Source organism: Apiospora marii (assembly GCF_038362585.1).
Source record: "Apiospora marii strain CBS 49790 chromosome Unknown utg000003l_segment0_segment0, whole genome shotgun sequence".
NCBI lineage: Eukaryota > Fungi > Ascomycota > Sordariomycetes > Amphisphaeriales > Apiosporaceae > Apiospora > Apiospora marii.
Genome location: NW_027117374.1, coordinates 6045411 through 6064417, shown reverse-complemented (window position 1 = coordinate 6064417; position 19007 = coordinate 6045411). Strand labels below are relative to the sequence as shown.

The following is a 19007-nucleotide window of genomic DNA, read 5'->3' as shown; positions in this document are numbered from 1 at the left end:
ATGTCCACAGCGACTGCCGCAGAACCAGCAGCCGCATCGCTCCAGACTATTCTACGGCGAGACAAGGCTGTTCGTTCGACCTTCCTTCTGGACCCAGCAACATCTATGGTCACTGCATTGCCGCTTTGCAAAATGTACGTCGACGCAAGTCGACGCAACCAAGGCCTCCGCGAATCTGCCCACGACCCCGACACCGGACGAGCAGCCGAACTTCGCTGACCTCAATACGTTGTTTGACAGCGTCTCGACCCAAACGCAGACCGCTTGGGCCGCGCAGCGTCTTGTTGCTAGCTTGTTCCCTTTCACGAAGACCGAGACACGCAAGCTCCATATCGGTACCCAACAGTTTAGACGTGTTGCGTGCCAGACGTGTCTGCCCCGGAACTCGGCCACCGCAGCTACACCTCTTACCTTTGTCAACTTGAAGCACATCGACTACCAGAGGGCCAATTCGCTCCAGGTGCACCGAGCACCAGCCAACGAACCCGTTCGCGAATTAAATAAGCGGCGACACCAGCTGCTCGTCCCCACCTCTCATGCCTCCCGAATGCCGACGAGGTTCCTTACATCTTGGTCGTGATGATCGCACTGGCGCAATAGGCCGGAGTAAAGGAGGCGGAGACGGAAGTACGGGCGGTTGCGACCTACACGCAAGAGAACGAGTGCCACTGGCGACACACATTCTCCGTCTACACGGCGACAGTGTCTTAGGCGCTCCCAGCTATGTTCCATGATCTAGACTACACCGTGCTCCCCGTAATATAGGGTTTACCATGAAACACTAGAAAGCTGCGGCATTCCCAATGCTGGGGCTGGCGGAGCACTTGGGACGGCTGCTGGGCAGTAGTCGTTTCGCGACACACCGCACGTCCTATGCCGAAGCGTAAGCGTAATTCCGCGGACGATAGTCACATCTTCAAACAAACAAAAAACGAACTTACAATTGGCCTGTAGTACCTTTGTTCTTAATCCTTTGTTGCTTTTGTCTTGTTGTTATTCCGGTCCAGTGGACGAGACTAGGTGGGACTTCAAGGCTGGTCCCGGATCCATACAAAGTGCAATGAAACGGATTTCGAACCTCCATTGGCTGACTTATACATTTCGTAGAATTAACTACAATACATTTCAGTTTTAATCTTTCAATCCAACAAGCCTGCTGAGGATACGAATAATTATCGAAGGAGAGGTTAATTGGGGCGTTGGGACGTGGGCGCCAGTTCGTTCCTACCAGACCCCAGGTATCCTGGGTGGACATCTTGTAGGTAATTGCTGTCTTTGGACCTGGGTTGCGCCAATCTGCGGGGCGCGTAGGCAGTCAAGCTTCTGCATGCGAGATGAGCCTTACTTCAGGGCCTCTGATCGTAGTGCTAACCCGCTGTCAGCTATTTTAGTACTTGGAGGCGGGGTTACGGGTACCTACTTTGGAACGACTGTCCCAGGGTCTTCTAGTGTCCTAGGCACCGAAAATCAACTACGGCGGACTCTTGGAGCCTCGAGCGCGCTGAGCCAAACACTGGCCTTTCCTCGACATTACAAAACAGCCCACTACGTACTCTTATGTGAAGATGACCGTCCCTACTCAGCCAGCCGGACTAGCATGAGAGCTTGATCTTTTCCGGAAAGAAATGATTATACTGCTTCAACTGGATTTCAAAAATCTCAGGTCAACAATCTCTCTCGACAAACAAACGCAAGCTCCTACAGGACCCAGCCAAGTCCAAGCCTCCAAACCAACTAAGACTCACGACGAGAACAAAGTTCTCCAAGCCACCACCATTTTGAATCTCTTAGATGATTTGATTTCTACTACTTGCAAATACCAGGTCATACCACGACAGCGTTCCACGCCGCTCTCGGGGACGACCGAAGCACTACGATCCTTGCCAGGGTGGGTTGTTCATTCGAGAAGTCGATCACTGGGAACGTGGAATTCCCCAAGATGATATGGGAAGGGATCGACGCGGAGGAGCTTGAGACGTTGACGAAAACAAGTCTAGTCCAGCTACTAGAGGTTCAGCACATACACGAAAGCATTTTCGACCCTTCGAGTTGGGACAAACCAGACGCTTGGCCTGGAGCTTGACCGGCCGCCCCCGACAGATCCTGGACGGCGAGCAGTGTGTTGTCTGCCATGGTGATGCGTGTCGGTGTATAGGAAGTTGCTTCGCCCGGCCGCCTCGTGTCGCTAATTACGAGCGTAAAGGCCTGAGCCTTTGTCCTGTTTCTCCGAGCAAAAGGGGGTTGGCGTACATGAAAAACCAGCGGATCGGACAGATCGTCGGACGTCAGGCCTGTAGCTATAGGGCGGTTAGTGGTTAGGGTTAGGGGCCTACCGGGCGAGCGGTACCGCCACAGGGTAGGTACAGGGTAGCAGCCGTGGGACTTTGGTGTGATGCATGGGTACAGGGTAGCTCGCGAGTTTGGATGCCTTCCAGCAAGGCCGGTGGCGGGGGGGGGGGCACGCGCCGACGGGGTGGGAGAAGGACGGAGGGCCGAAGGCCCCAGGCGGGGGCTTCGTACGGGCGCTGGTTCGGGAGGTTCGGGTTGGGGTGTCCGGGCGGGCAAGCGGGCGGTTACCGTCGGTGTCGCCTCTACCTGCCAGCCAGGAATAGCGGGGTTTCCTGGAAGCCAGCGTCTACCGTGGCGGCTGGAAGTGACCCGGCCAACTTGCGGAGAGGCTGAGGAGCGAATCCGCATCCGCTCGACCAGAGAAGTTGAACGGGAGCCGACAGTACGAGAGAACTAGGAGTTGCGATGATTCAGAGCCATGACAAAAGGGGCCTTGTCACCGTAGTCTCCAAGTAGCCAGTTTTTGACGTATTCGCAATGGAGCCAGAATTACTCAGTGGCAAACCGTACTCTCTTTTTGCTGCATCAGCGCAAAGAGGCCCACGGGTTGTTTCCAGTCCTAAGTTCTGTTGACCCTTACTGTCGCATGGATGTGGAAAAGCTCTTTTTCTCTTGCTTGGGCTAGTCCAGTCCTTATGACGTACTCCCGGCGTCCAAGGGCAGCCGAAATGCATCTGGTCGTACTCGTATGTCGTTCTGGAGTAGTACGAGGTCACTGTACGCCGAATTCCTCGTGCTGCTGTTCTGGTTCGTACTTTCCCGTATCTCTGGGTAAGGCACACCCATTTGGCGCCGTTTCCTGACGATACTACCGAAAGCTCTGATATTCCAGGCTTCGTACCTCGAGGTCCAGTAACCAGAAGTGGCCAGCACGATACAGTACAGTATCCAACCTACCATTGAAGGGTTGGTCATCTTGCGAAGCTACCGATTTCTCGATTAGGAAGTGCTTCTTGGCAGCCGGTCTCACCATGTTGCGTCAAATTCCATGCCGGCGTGGCTATGATCCCGTATGGGCCCCTCGTAGTTGCCGAAGTGCTTCTATGACTCTGCGGCTTGGGCTAGACCGGTCCTGTTCACGACAGGCAGCCGAAACGCATCTGGTTCCCCCAGGTACTCAAATAGTAGCATGTGCTCATTGTACCCGAAAGCCTCAATGCAGCTCTTCTGGTTCGTACCTACCAGTATCATAGCTCAGCTATCTGCATCTGTTTCTGGCCATGCTACCTAAAGCTACTTCCAGTCCTATTGGGTTCGTACCTCAAGGTACGGTCGTCAAAAGAGGCCGGTGCAGTACTGACGGTGTGATTTATCTGCAGTTCATCTTGCGAAGCTAGACTCTCGATCAAAAAATGCTTTTTCGTAGTCGGTTCAAAGTTTTCTCTCCAGCTCTGCGTCGTTAAGCGGCGCTAGGGCAGATGTCGACCTCAGGATGCAGAGCTGCTGATGGCGCCGCCGGTCCAAATGGGCAAAGCCAGGGGACAGCAGCGCCGATATTGTTGTGTTCCATTGTTGGCCGTGTCGCACTTGCTGGCTCACACGAGGCACTCTGGGTGTCCTCCAATTCCCACCGAGTAGTATGCAGAAATGATACTGGGAGGCTATTCTCCCGCCGTGGACAGAGGATCAGGCAGCGGACTTTTTCTTCAGCAAGGCCGTTGCCCCTATAACACCATTATCATCTGAATGCTTCGATGGAAGCAATTTTGAGAACCCTATATTGGACGACATGCTATGCTTCTTGGAACAAAATCCTACAGAATATGACGACAAGTGGCGGAGGGCTTGGGATGAGCTCTTGGAGGTTGGGCTTGGGCATGATGGAACTACAAATGACGATGCAGCACAAGCTCGTTCCCTCAGCTCTGCACGATCACGCAGCCAATCCTTAGGCGGAATCGGCCAGGTGAATGGTTCGGTTCCGGCGCAGGACAACCTGGAGGATTCAATCCCCCCAGCAGCATCGCTTCCGCTAGAGCACTACGCATGGTCCCACCCAGATCCTGCTATATCAATGTCGATGGAGGAGGACGTCTCACAATTAGCTCAGGCGGAAATTTCGGGTACCCCTTGCCGGAAACGGAAGGCAAGGAAAGCAGATGAATCAAGGCCATGCAAGCGTGCAAGAGGCCGTCCGGCTGGCTCTACCTGGCGCCTCGTCGAGGTCGTCTCCAGGATTACGCCAGTGGCCCAACGCTTCTTTTGGAAGCGACGATGTGCATTGTGGGACGATGTCCTTGGGCAAGAATCATGGAGCAGTGAGGACCTTTCGCCCTATGTGTTAGCAGGTCTGCCTTTCCTGTCGTTGGTTGTGCGGCCGGGCGGCTATGGGTTCCCCATGCCGCTTGTTTGGGACGAGAAGATGCAAAGTTTCAGCGGGTATAACGCCATGAACCAAAAATGGGTGCGTATAACTTGTGGTGAGATGGCTAGGATGTTGGAGGACCCAAATGTCGGGGTTGTGATTTCGGGATAGGAAGTGGCAGGTTACTGGCCCACAGGGGGTATACATTGGCAGGTGTTGAAACTAGTTGGCCACACTGAGACCAATGAAGACCCGAGAATGCCCAGAAGACCCCTCTGCGAAAAACAAGAGCTCATAATCACCCTCGGAAAGCAGACGACGGCGGCAGGTTGAGCTGCGCCGCTGCCGGCGATGACTGAATCGCCACCTTTCGATTGCAAGGTGAGCTGGGTTCATTCGAATTCAGGATGACCGACCTAGCTTGTTTGTTGGCCAAGCTCGTGCCCTACCTTAACCACGTTACCGTATCTTGTTGGGTGTATCCGTGCCCTCACCTGTCGAGATACGGAGTCCCGAGGTTGACTGAACTGAAAAAGGAAAAAGACCATACGCTAATGCCGGGTCTGGCACACCCATAGCTGTGGTAGCCTGGGGCGTCATACCGTAGCGCTGCCGGTGAATTATTAGGCCGTATCGGTAAGCAAGCGTTGGGTAAGTAGGACATGCAGCAGCGGCATTCCGGTTATCTCTTTCGCACGACTCGTGCCGAGTATTGTTTTCTCCCGTATGGTCATGGTTTCATCGTGCCAAGGTAAGCTGGAATCCTTCCAGGCCGAGCCAGCCGGAAATAGTGGCACGCTGATGCTGGCCGCAAAATTGCGTTCCACGTAGCCGGAACCCAATCAGCGGCCGTCACGGTTATGCCTGCATCCAGTGACGATCAATCATTGGGTCGATCATCGTGTTGCGGTATGGCACTGTACGAGTAGAACACTAACGAAGCGGCTTGGAGCTTCAACCTCAGCAGCTGCTCGACTGTTCATCATCCGCGCTGTCATTGTTGCTATTTCGTCACTATGTTGGAGGCAAGGGAATGGAAGTTGCATTAGAGTTAACTGCGCCGGCTCCAGCTCGGACCGACCCATTTGGGTGCGGGGCGACTGGTTTGCCGGCAGGGCTATCTTATGGGTCGCGACAAGTCCCACTAGCAAGCCATGGCCGGGGTAAATGGAGCATACAGAAGCCCCATTGTACCCATCACCACTAGTCAATCAATGCAGGCGCTTGGATACTCTAGGAAACAAATCGCAGAGAAATCGGCCGTCAAGGTGCATTAGTTAGGAATCAGAACAAGCCAACATCGGAGCCAGTCACCCCAGTCCGTTCAGGCAGCCATTGATCTACTTGCCGTCACTATGCCAGAACAGCCGAGCGAAATGGGTAGGACGCCACACGACATCTTCGAAGGGCGCTAGTAGACGGATAGCAGAGTAAAATGCGAACTCCTACGTAGCTGGCCAAATCTCCTGCATTGCTACTTAGACATTGGGTCACTCGCCCTGGTATGTGAACAGCCGGACCATGGTGGCTGTGGCCTTGCGGCCTCCGATCAAATCCCCCGCGTAGAATGTATTCTGTTCCGTTGCGGCCGAGAAATGGCGGCCACCGCGCCTCGAGGTTGTAGGGATTTCGGCCGGATACTGTTGGGGAATTCGAGTCACGCAGCCGGCGTTAAGCGCATCGTGCGACGGCGGGCCTATTTCGCTGGCTGATAATGTGATGGTGGAGTAGCCTAATGATGGAATACGAGAGTGAGGTGTATCAGACACTGAGCGTAAAGTAGGTAAGCGTAGTGGCAGCAAAAGATTGATGTGAAGTAAAGAAGGGCAGAGAAAAGAGAGAGGCGGAACGAGGGGAAGTGGGAGGAGAGGGAACGAGAGAGGGGACGAGAGAGGGAACGAGAGAGGGGATGAGGAGGGGAACAAAAGAGGACGAGACAGACGGGGAACGAGAGAGACGAGGGAACGAGAGAGACGAGGGAACGAGAGAGGGCGAGGGAAAGAGAGAGGGCGGTGGAATGGGCGAGAGGGGGACGGGAGCGAGAAAGGGAACGAGAGCGAAGCAAGGGAGCGAGAGGAAGTAAGGAGGAAGTAAGGGAGGAAGTGAAGGTAACGAAAGGTGTGAAAGAGGGAAGAGAGGGACAAACATGGCCCAGGAAGGCGAAGAAGAGGCATAGATGCAGGAATAGATCCTGGACCGGAAGCAGGCGAAAGGGCAGCTTTGGCTACCTACGCCCAAATGCGGTCAAGGGGAGGCGAGAAAGAGTCCCAACGGCCGCCCGCGCTGAAACGGTCGAACCTGATCACCCGGATAACCAGGAGGGTACCGTTCGCGCCGTATGGGGGCTGGGCTTCCCTGGACCCCCGGCCCCCCGACAAGCAGCACCAGAATCGGTCCAAAGCCAGCGCATGGATAGTAGCTCGTGACGGACAGGGCCACCGATCCGTGGGTCTTGGCGGCGCGCTGCGGGTATATAAGGGTGACCCGCCTCCCACTATTGTCAGTAGTTTTCTCTTCCTTCTTCGCGCCTCCGCCCGGAGCGCCGGCCACCCTTGCAGCTTGAACAGACTCCTCTTGGCGCCCTGCGGCTTGAACAGACTCCCCCTGGAGGCCTTGCGGCTTGAACAGACTCCTCTTGGCGCCTTGCGGCTTGAACAGACTCCTGCTTGCAGCTTGTCTGACTCCCGCCTGTGTTGTCCAAGAGCTTGAACTGACTCCCGCTCGCGTCGATCAGGGGCTTGAACTGACTCCCGCTTGTGTTGTCCGAGAGCTTGAACTGACTCCTGTCGGGCTGGTTGATGGTCCTTTTGCTCGGTCTCCCTCATGTGGTCGAGTCATCTCCTGCAGAGGGGTATTGGGCCTGGCTCTGGCGTCCGCAGTTCGAGTCATCTCCTGCCCGCCTTTGCCACCCGGGTTTTCCTCCTACATTCGAGCATCTCATGTACCGAGGTTTTTCCCTGCACCTGCTAGTGGCAGTGCGGCCAGCGAAGCCGGCCTCTGCGCCTGTACGTGGTGCTGGCTACGAACCTGTTCGCGCGGATTGGGCAGTCCTGACCCCGCGAGCAGAGCCAATGCAGAGACGCGAATAGAATAGGTGAATAAAATATATTGGCGAACACTTACGTACATACATAGCACTCCACGCACTTTCTCTCTTACTTCTTGAATGGCAGATCGTCGCCGCCGCCCGTAGCTTTCCTGCTCCTGCGCCTTGGTTCTGCGCCTATGCGACCACTCCCTCTCGTGCTGTAGCATCAACTGTACAGATCCCCCATGTGGTTTGGCAACACGTACTTGTCAAGGCGTAATGCGGTGGACATGCCGCAGCTAAAACCGCTCGGGCTCATTCGTCAGTGCAATATGTCCCGCTTGCATCTGGGGTCAACTGCGGCTGGTTTTGAGCAGGCCGAAAAGTCGTATTGGCGACACCAGAATGGACGTACGCCAGAATGGGTTCGCCAGAATGGAGCACCCCAGAACTGTCCACGAGGATGCGAGATCTTGCTGCGTCGCCCTTCAAGGCCTTGAACTCTCTCACGCGCTGTTTCCGGCCCTTGGCCACAATGTCGCCCAGTCTGCAGCACCGACACTGGCTCAGGAGCGGGACTGTCAGTGGCGTGCCGAAACCATCCAGCGTCTAAATGGGCGGGCCAGAAGCAGCACCGAAAGGGCTGTTCACGCGGGGGCGGAAGCGCTGGTGGAGCAGTTCATGGGTGGGGAGCAGCCAATCCAGAACTTGATCCTAGTCCCGGCCGACCTCGTTCTGCTGATCTGGCTCTCGAATGGAGGACCGTAGGACGCCGAACTGCCCTGAGCCAGAATCCACGCCAAAACGCGGTGGTACGTCCCATACATAGGGTCCGGGACTGACGGTAGCTGCACATTAGCTGCTTGCTCACGAGTATGCCAAGGGTCCGAAATCAGATACTGCTGGCCGCTTTCGGTGCAACTCACTTCGACCCTCGCCACGTCTGCTGGGTTGAATGCTGCCAATCGGCTCTCGCATGGTTATGCTTCACAAGTCGTGCTTCGTCCAGAAATTCGCTCTGCCCATAAGTGTAGGCTATGGATCAGCACTTCCCAACTGGCAAGCCCATTTCCACCCGACAGCCCAACCTACCAGTCGTGCTCGGCTGGCATCCATGTTTGCTGCTTCATTACACACCGCACGAATTTGACCACATAAATACCCGTTGTGTGGTCGAGGCTCTCTCAGTTGGTTACCCATTCCCCTTCGTCCGTCGTGCTCCCTTCCCCCCGCAACTTCCTCTATTCACCGTCGCTTCCATCTACCGGCATGTTCCCTTCGCAGCGACACGGTATGCAGCGCCCGCGCCAACCACGGCAGGGCCGACCATCAGCAGGCCATGCCACCACGGCGCCCGCGCCTGCACCCGCTCCTGCGTCTGCGCCCAAGACTGTCGCTCCTCCTGCCACGCAGCTCCAGCCTCCGAACCAACAAGCACTGTCCTTTCCAGACGTTCCTAACTTCTTCGACGACGAAGAAGGCCTCAACTCGGGCCCCTTCAGCTCCCCGCCACCGTAGGTCCCTCCACATCCAGTCCGCGCGTTGTACTGAAAACGAAGAACGTCAGGCGACACCCTAGAACTGCTGCACAAGGTGAATGAGCTGCTGGACAAGGTCAACGCCGTCCAGTCTCAGCTGGCCCACCACAACGAAAAGTAAGTCTATCCCCGCCCTCGTACAGCAGAGTTCTCCTACTCACGCACGCCCACGTCTCACCAGATTCACGACTTTGTAGGTCTCCACCGCCGTCGCAACGATGCGTTTATCTGACCAGTGCCCGGACAGCACACAGAAGATCGAACAGCTGTAAGTCACCGTGTGTTCAGTCTGGCGCAGATCGTCAACTGACATCGAATACAGGTTCTTGCAGCAAACCCAAAGGCTCACGGGATGGTTGTCGCAGGTGAAAGCCCTGTTTGAGCGATTCGTCCCCGTGGCCGACGCCGATCCCTTGGGCGACACCTTTTTCGATCAGGTGTAAGGCTTCGCAAGAGGATATTGGATATCGGTGGATTGGGCCATTCGCAGACATGATGGACCTTGGCTGTGGAATTGTGTCCCCTACCCCGTACATGCCGATCGTAGGTGCTTCGCTTCTAGCCAATGCACTGGCCTTTGTCACCTCGTCGGCTCTTTCCTCATGTAATCGCGTAGTGCTGCTCGGCTGTCGGGCGGAGAATCGTCGGTGGGGTGCGTCTATTGCGCGATGATGCGTGCAGGTCGGTCGTGGCATGCCTCTCGTGCTGGTCTTGGAGGACTAGGTAGCCTCGTTGGCCTCAAGGAGTCACTGTGTGCCGGCGTGCTTGCTTCGGGTTCGATGGTCATTCGAAACAGTGAATAACAACCGTGGTCGTTGTGCTGTCGTCTCTCTTGATACGCAGGAGTGACGGTTGCCTTGAACTTGTATTTTGGTAGCAATCGGTCGTCATGCTGTCATGACCAATTCGGGAGCTTGTCCCCGCACTGTTGCGCTCGCTGCCATGCATGTCGGATTTCGGCTCATGTCGTTGGTCGTCAGGCGTACGCTGTGCATGTCGGCGGCGCGTTTCCGAAGAATCGCCCTTTCCTCGCTACTCAATTAGTTTTCGAGCTGCCTGCCATTGCACTAGAATCCCGCCCCCACGTAGCACAGCCGCTTTCTCCTGTGGCTGACGAGACCAGCCACCCCCTTAACCCACTTCATCCACCTCCCTCCAAGCTTCATGCGCTTTTGGCACGTGGGCCGAACAACAATGACATCCATGCAGAGGTCACAATCGCAATGATCAACCGTCAATTCATATCGTAAAGCTTCCTTTTCGATATTCTACCAACAATTCTATGGCAGTCGTATGGTTACCCTCCATACTACGTTGCACGGAACGTGCTAGCTTGTCAATATCTCCAAGTGCTGCAGTGGCCATGCACATCTCTGCCGTTTGTCCTCTCCATACAGGGTCTGGCTCGCCTTTCGCTTTCCATTACTCCCCTCATGCTTTTCGTCACACCTCAGCCGTTACGACTTGATGCTTTTACTAGTGGGTTGGTGAAGACGTCAAGGTCGTGGCTAAAAGCACCCCGTCCTCTAACTCAGCCCCCAGGCATGCCCCCTTATTTGAGGATACCGTAGGCTACGTTCTGGTATGTATCCTCAACCCGTCGTGATTCGCAAGTGTGCTTCACCCAGCCGCGGACATCCACTCAAGCTTTACCTGGCTCTGCCTCTTGACCACCATACAGCATATCCCCGCCTTGGTCGCGCCATCGAAGGCTACTTCGCCAGGGCCATGATGCCAGTGCTAGCATCACCTACGCCCCGATGTAGCTTGAGCTACTAGCAGTTCCTTGTTGCCGATTTCGAATTCAAGCTCGCCGACAGACTCGCCGGCATCCTGGATTCTGTAAATCCATTCCTCCTCCAAGTATTTGCAGTCGCAGTCGCAGTCGCAGTCGCAGCCAGGTAGGCTTCTGAGTATATTTGAGAGCTTTTTGGCGCATCCCTTCAGATCATAGGCTAAATTGTAACATTGAGTGATCAGATCCATTAGTTCTGGGTGCTCCGAGATGTTGAAGGGATGATTTTGTGTAGGCATGGCTAGAGTCGATGGTAAGAGAGTTCAGGTAAAGACTTTGGTCACAATGGAAGGACACGGGGAAATCCAGGACTGGAGAGAACCAGCCAGATAGCTGGAATTTATACCCGCGAGGTTTTAGTTTCCACCGGATGTGGAAGGGCGAAGAGACGAGCCCCTGTAAGTTCAGCTTCTAGGGCTCCTCCAGCAATATGTAAGGGAGGCCGCCGCTTGGAAACGTCTTATGGTAGGAACAATTGACCAACGGCAATGATCCTCCCGAGGTTTGGCTGGCGAGGCCATGAAACGTACTCCTGGTTACGCCATTGGCGGTATCATCTATACACAGCCCCTAAAGGCCTCCTACGGCATTGTTGATCAATCGTCACTAGACCACTCTGTCCAAGCCCTCATCTTAATGTAGAGTCTGTTCATGCCACTCGATTCATTCATCGTCCCTGCGACTGACAATGATCGACTGTGAAGATGGCTCACTTCCCGAAAAACAGACTGCAACGAGAGCTTCAATGTGACAAGGATAGTTAGGGCTTGGTTCTGATTCAGCTAATAATTGACTATGGCACTTCTAGGGGCTCTGATCTCTGGCCGTCTCCCTCTCCTTCTCGGGGGGTGATTCGTCTGACTTATATACATCTTATCTGGCGTCCTTCGGACCCCTGTTTGTTTCCTTAGCCGCCGCACCCCTTCAGGAATGGGTTTACCTGTTGGGTGGAGGTGTCTGTTGGTTATGCGTGTGACATTCAAAAAACCCTTTGTTAGCAGGCTCTAAGGCGGGAAAGAAGGTCTGTATCTAACGTTCACCAATCAATAAACATGAGACTAGGTAATAGAAGGGCACCACCGGTCGATGCATGTAGAAACTGTGATATTTTGACAACCAATCCGGCCAACGTCGTTTTTGATATTGAGTTATTACAGGAACGCTGACAGATTTCAGTCAAAACATCTGTTTGTAGGGACGATTGAAGCATCGACGAGCAACGCAACCGCTGAAGGCCTGCCAGCTGCTCCGTGTCAAGTTCCGCCTCGAGCTGTTATTACTTTCAGTCAGCCAGATCATTCTGTCACTCGCGGTCGTGGTCGTGTTTGCTATGCTCACAGTCTTTGTCGAAATCGACATTTGGACGGTATATCTGCTTGGCTCCATTGCAGCAGCAAGCATGATAAATCAGGTACATTGGCCAACTGGTAGAGAATGCCATTGATGCTGACGTTTCTAGTGCCTTTGGATGAGCAGGATGTGGCCATCAGCACATGGATCATTACATCTGCTCCGGCTAGCTGTGGGTTTGCCGATAGCCATGACTTCCTTTTGGGGGGGGCGTCATCGTCGCAGGCGTCCATGCCTACCACGGAAGCACCGTCATGCTCGTATCCGCAGCCATATTTCGGTTATGGGTAGCGTGTGAATGGATGGCGTATTCTCAGAAAAAGCACCGGACGAAGGGCTGCGTCTTCATGGAGGCATTTCTTCTTTCGTTGATAGTCGTAGGCGGTGCTATAAGTATAACGTGTGCCGAAGACTGGCGTCTTCTTCCTCTTCTTAGAGTCTACATGCTACTGGTGAGTGGTGGTCTATCCCATATGAAAATGATGACTGACAAATTAGGTCATCTCCGTTGGCTATGGAGTAGAAGACCTGTTGGCCGCGATTTGGGCGATCTGGTATCAGAATGTCAGCGATGAATGATCTGACAATCTGGGAACTAGTAGATCACTGGTCTTCGGTGACGGGCTACGATACTCTATTTGGAGAGCAATGATGGAGCTTTGGCAGTTCATCAAGATACTCTGTTCCCCAGACCCATTTATCGAGTCCTGCTGCATTTTAAAATATATAAAGCTACTCAAGCAACAGCCGTCATTTGATACGGCCTGAGGAGCATGGCCACGGATGTGCACTTGGTTTCCCGGCTCGAATCGAGCTCATCCATCTTCCAATCGTTGGTAGCCTTATTTGTACAGTCCAGTGTCAAGTTGATAGAACCACAAGCATGGAATTGGATACTGAGCCAAAATGAGAATGGAGCTTCATGGATATTCGAAGGCCACTTACGGCCACTGGGGGTCCTGATCGCTGCAGACCCACGTTTGGTTGATATTGAGCGCACGACTAAGACTGTTGAAGTCGGCTACGAAGAAGCACTTCCTAACGGGGATGTCCGTTAGCTTAGCAAAAGCTAACTCGTAATTGACAGGCTGCAGTACAGTATCGTGTTGTGCTATTTCGTTTCAAAGCACCACTGCGGTGGTTCTAGACCTCGCAGAACGGCTCACGCCGCATGCGGCTCTTACCTCAGGCGATAGTTGCGGCACCAGCTGTATCCAAGTGGCATAGCCCATCAACCATCCGTGCAACGTATTTAAGCTCCATGGTGTAAAGTCCAAAGTAATGGTGCCTGACGGCAATCATGTCTCTCAAGCGCATGCCAGACTTCTGCCGTGACCGCAACCTTGTGACGGTCCGGGCAAGGCCCCCGCTCTATATCGACCAGACAGCGCATACCCACTATCGCCACCTAGGCACCAACGGCAGCGGTTGGCTTGGAATGCACCGGTCGGGTAGCGGGCACGTCGTTCAAGTCCGACAGGCCCCCCAGTTCATGGTCTCGGAGCTGGGGGTTCTCTCCGAAATCAGCCATCCCAGTATTGCACAACTCCTAGGGATTTACTGCAGCGGTCGTACCACACCAGTGGTCCATGAACACTTCGACTTGGACCTCTTTGCCATCGCGCCACTACAATCCGAAATAGAGGTTGCGAGTATCATGATGCAGGTATGTGTTCCGGGGTTGAGCAACATTTCTAGCTACTGACTGGCGGCAATAGATCGTATCCGCCATCATGTATCTTCTGTCCCTGCCCACGGACGCCCGCGTAGCGGATGTACGTGTTGCGTCAAATGGGACGGTGAAACTAAGTAACGGACCAGTATAAACAAATCGATGAGTTGATCTAATGGTGGAACAATAGCCCTCGACCTGAGTGGAAGACTATCGACAGACGTCTGTCACCGACGAGAAATGCATCGGTTCATGGTCTCGTACGTAGAACAGATCATGACAGGTTTAGTTCGCAAGGGGTTTTACTGGTCCTACGACGCTGCGGACTTCCTGGACATACTATACGCCGGACAGTTGCCGCCCATGATTGTAAGAGATCACAGCATGCCATACGAACAAGACCGGCTGACGCTTCGCAGCATCCCTTCTTCCACAAGTCGAGGTCTTCTGCTTGTTTGCAGGGTGCTGTTCGTTTGGCTGCGCGCGAAGCACTGGTGAGGTTGGAGTGTGTTCGGTACGAAGGAGACAGGCATGGCCTTCGCGGAGATGTAGCAGTCAAGAGAGGTGCCGGAGGTGGAAGAGGGAATGAACCATCACTGCTAGACTCATTGGACAATGATGAGACTAAATTTCTGCACGCAAACGCCACCAGGCTGCCTGGTCTGCGTGGGTAAATGCGGTCCTGGCAGCCATGTATCGCGAGAGCCTGTTTAGCTGTGGAAGGCTATATGGTGATTGCTTACGGCATAATCATAGGTGACGTCGTTGGGCTGGAGTTGAATGCCTAGTGTAGCTCAGATAGGGGTAATTATGCACAGTGGCAAGAGAGTAGGCCTCAATGATGAGAGCGCTAATGGTTACCGTAAGCTAGACACGAGTTCGGGTATATAAATGACTGGCTTCTCCGCGAGATGCTCCTCCACTCTACCTCGTTTACAATATAAACAAACTCCAAGCACTCCGTACGCTCCCCGTCATCTACATCATCAATGACGGTAACTGTGGCAGTTCAGCGTGGTCACGCTGGAAGGCGTCTACCACACCAACCACGTCTATCCCTTGTAGTAATTCTCTCCATTTACTACCCCGTTTTCAAGAGCCTAATGGGTGCGCTTGGCACCAAGTCACTCGTATCTTTATGCCAAACTTGCAGGGGGCTGCGATCCCAAGTGCAATCCTGTGTATGGAACATCAACACTAAACTGATGCCCTTCGTTCACGACCCTCAGGCCTTCCGCAGTATCCTCGGTGCAAGCGAGGCCTTGATCTATGGCGACTTTGCTACCGAGTTCTTCTCTCGGACGACGTCGAAAACATTGGCAATTATGGCAAAGGCTACTAAGGCGGATCCGGTCCAGGCGTACCTTCAAACGCAAGGATACCTACTGGTTGGGGAAGAACGGGTCCGGTCAGGGTCGGTTACACGGTTACGACGTGGCGAGTTGCTCATCATATTGAGGAAATCACGACTCATACCCCTCCAAGCTATTCTCAGTCGCACGCCGAACACGCAGGCGATGAACTTCATCGCCTGGAACAAAGCTTACTCGGTGTTCCCCAAGACGACCTTTCTCGACCACGAGGTGCTTCCTTTGAAAGGGGCGGACAAGGATGTCCGAGCCGAAATCGCAAGGTGTGGTGAATTTGGCTGGTGTTTAGGGGCGAATGTAAGCCCGCACCAGGAACTAAGCCGGAGTCATCGACGAATTGGAGACTCCAGGACCTGGAAAATGGACCTGGACACGCTACGTGTCACCCAGCCAGGAACACCAACTGCGGTTCTGGAATATTCCAGTTTCGGCATCCAACAACCAACGGTTTCGCTCGAGACGACATGGTACCAGCTGGAAGAGAGTTGGAAGTATTCTATCAGTGTGAAGCCTCTCACCTCACAAGTGCTGAAATACTGCTACACATGCTCACGACAGGAGTCCCCCGAGCGTCTTCGCCAAATACTCAAGCGTCATACGTTAGCTCAGATGCTATACTTGATGCCGAAAACCAAGTTCGAATCAATAACGAGGGGGACTTCCCCCACAGACTTCAATTTGGATGGCATGAAATTCGACCATCCTCCTGGTTGGAGCTATAAGGATCATATACTGCCAGGCTTGTGGTCAAGTTTAGGATTGGACGGTGACAGTAGCCATGGCAGGCTATAAATATCCATTGAATTCTATACGAAGCCGTCGTACCTTGTCTACCCAGGGAACCCAATCGCTCCTATCTACATTTACCGTTCCGTAAGATGCTTGGTTGGGGCTGCCCCATTGGGACATACCTTGAACTCCTGCCTTCTTCGACTAAAACACGCGATCAACAGTTTCTGGTGCTGCGTCCTTGCCTTGGTCCGGCCCATCCAACTCACTCCCAACAACTACCGTAGGTGGCGGATACTGCTTTTCCTAGGTTATTATTTAGTGTTTAGTGGAAGTCAACATATTCGGTGGCCACGTGAGTCGCGGAGGGGGGAGGGGTGCTTACAACGTCGCTTAGTGTTAACGGTGACATACCCCTGTGAGATACGAAGAGATACTGTTTGCGCCTACGGGGCACTTTGATATAGATGTAAACCTCTGCTCCGTATCGACGCTGAAGCCTTCGACTGCTTTTCACCCATGTCTTCCAGTTTTTCGCTATGTTTTCGTTGCTTCTATCCCTCCTTTTACACGTGGGCAGCACAGAGCCTGGGTTCTTTCTTGAGACGTTTTCCATTTGTTCCTGAGTAAACCATGTACCGTTGGTAGGGGCTGTGCGTATGGAGATGGGAATGCCAAAAACAAAATCATATTGACAATAAAAAAACCGGGTTAATACTAAACTATAAGCCTTTGTTCTCATTTCTTTTATGGATCTGGTGGTTGCTATGTCCCCGACTCACGGTCAACGAGACGGAACCAAAATAGGCCACAGCGAAAGCTGCCAAATCATCTTACAAACCATTGGTTCTGGTGTATATACTGTGACCTAGCGCAATTTTGTGCGCATAATGGTTTTCACGCTGGACGATAGCGGACCAATATTGTCTCGGGCCCTGGCGATGGAACAGCACATGGGAAGCAATTGGAGTTTTGTGGACATTACTCGAGGACCTGAGGGCTGCGTCCCTTCTGAAGCTACAGGCGCTTGAGATGAAGTGAATAGAAGCTCTTCTCTGTTGACAGGCAGAAGGGCGCCATACGTCGATGAGGGCGCCTCTAGTAAGGCCAATGTGATTGTGAGACAGGATCTATATGGAGACGGCCAAGGAAGCCATACAACGAACGACTTCATGTATCTATGCTTCCGTCATCGTATTCGTCTTCTTTTTTTACCCCCTCATACGTCCCACGTCCTACAACCCCTCGATCTAGTCGTCTTCAGCCCTCTAAAGACGGCGTACCGGAAGGTACTCGGAAATGTAAACCAATTCTCGAACTCAACGGTAATCGGCAAGCGATACTTCCTTCAATGCTACCAGAAGGCCCGTTCGGAAGCACTCTCGGGCCAGAATATCCGAAGTGGCTGGAGGGCAGCCGGCCTCTGGCCGGTAAGTATGGCAAAACCACTACTAAGCCCGCTTCTGGTCGGAAACACTAGCTATACGACGTCCGATCCGGCTAAAGCAGAACCCGAAGGGTCCATTGAGATACGAGATGCTCTTACAACACCATTTCATAAGAAGCTCTCGCAAAATGAAACCCTCGAACCACCACCCTCGGAGATGCTTCAGCGCGCATAGCATATATCTCCTTGCTGCGACGGAGTGTATACCTGGTGGCAAGAATCACATGAAGAAAACGGCAGTCGACCGTATTTTGACAGACCCATCAATGGCCCAGAGACATCTACTTGTCTTGCAACAAGAACTAAAGCACAATGGAGATGCATTTTACCAGGCTCTCCAACGCAGAAATGTTATGGAAAGAGAGAATTTGAAGAAGGAAAAGCGCCATTTACTCCAACAACAAGCTGTGTGGCTTTCTGTCGCTCGTAGCCTTCAATCATACAAGGGCTTGATGCTTCGAGGGACGCTCTTATTGAACGGACCGTAGAGGCCTATGACCAGAGCATTGACACCAAAGAGTATGAGCGTTTGATGGGAGAAATAGAGTTGAAGCTGTCGGAGCAAGAGTATTCACTTGGTTCATGTCTCGCAGATGCCAAAATCGACGACGGAAGCATGACTGATGGAAGCAAACTACAACATCCAGCAAGGATGCCGTGGGGCGCCGTGGAGTAGCCAGCGGTGCTCATAGTTTCATTAGCTCCTAGCCGCAATTCGTGCTGATCGCCTGTCTCCACGGCACTGAGGCCCGCACTCGCTTTCTCTGATTTCAAACTGATTGGGATGATGGCGATGCGGCCAGTAGCGGTGTGAATTGTGATGGTGCGCCCTCGCAGGGGTCGCGGAGTCGCAGCTGTCTCCTCTGGGCTTTTTCGGTCGGAACTTGGTGCAGAGCGCGTGTATTCGGCTGCCGAGCCACCATTGTAGTCGTCCGCATCGGGCTGTCGTTGTTGTCGTTTCTTCAGGCTCGGGCTGCGGGGGGGAGACGGCATGGTCGCAGCATGTCACCGTTAGCATTAGGCGAAATTGTAGGGCGCCCCCGCGACTCCCTCCCTCTGCATCACCTACAAGCCAAATACGTTGCCCTTGCACTAAGGAAACTCTATGACTTAGGAAAAGCAGTATCCGCCACCTACTGTAAGGTTAGTGTGACACTTCTATATGACCGTAAAAACGACTTAAGGCGGAAGTTTATAGAAATAGAGGGAGAACCTTTATTTTATTCTAATTCAATTCATTATTATTCCATTGCTGAGAAGGGAGGTGGATGAAGAGGCGGCGGACGTCCGACGCGACAATGGAGGACCGTGCAGAGATGGAGATCGTGGTGGACGCGCCAAACTCTATCGCGACGTCGGTCAAACGATCGAAGCGGGCGAAGCCCAGCGCTAAAGCACGAGAAGCCCTACTCTCGAATGAAAGC

The 19007-nt window shown here is 53.4% G+C and overlaps 2 protein-coding genes across 2 annotated transcripts; one reads left to right on the top strand and one right to left on the bottom strand.

Moving 5' to 3' along the window:
- Positions 1–580, top strand: PG985_005441 (uncharacterized protein; the record flags this gene model as incomplete). The annotated part of the gene is made up of 2 exons (XM_066825210.1): positions 1–134; positions 241–580. 2 exons carry the CDS (start codon positions 1–3, stop codon positions 578–580), a joined length of 474 nt encoding a protein of 157 aa, XP_066688370.1.
- Positions 581–18075: 17495 nt separating this feature from the next.
- PG985_005440 (uncharacterized protein) lies at positions 18076–18576 on the bottom strand (the record flags this gene model as incomplete). Its single annotated transcript, XM_066825209.1, has 1 exon — positions 18076–18576. The coding sequence occupies one exon, from the start codon at positions 18574–18576 to the stop codon at positions 18076–18078; it is 501 nt and encodes a 166-aa protein (XP_066688369.1).
- Between the last annotated feature and the right edge of the window lie 431 nt (positions 18577–19007).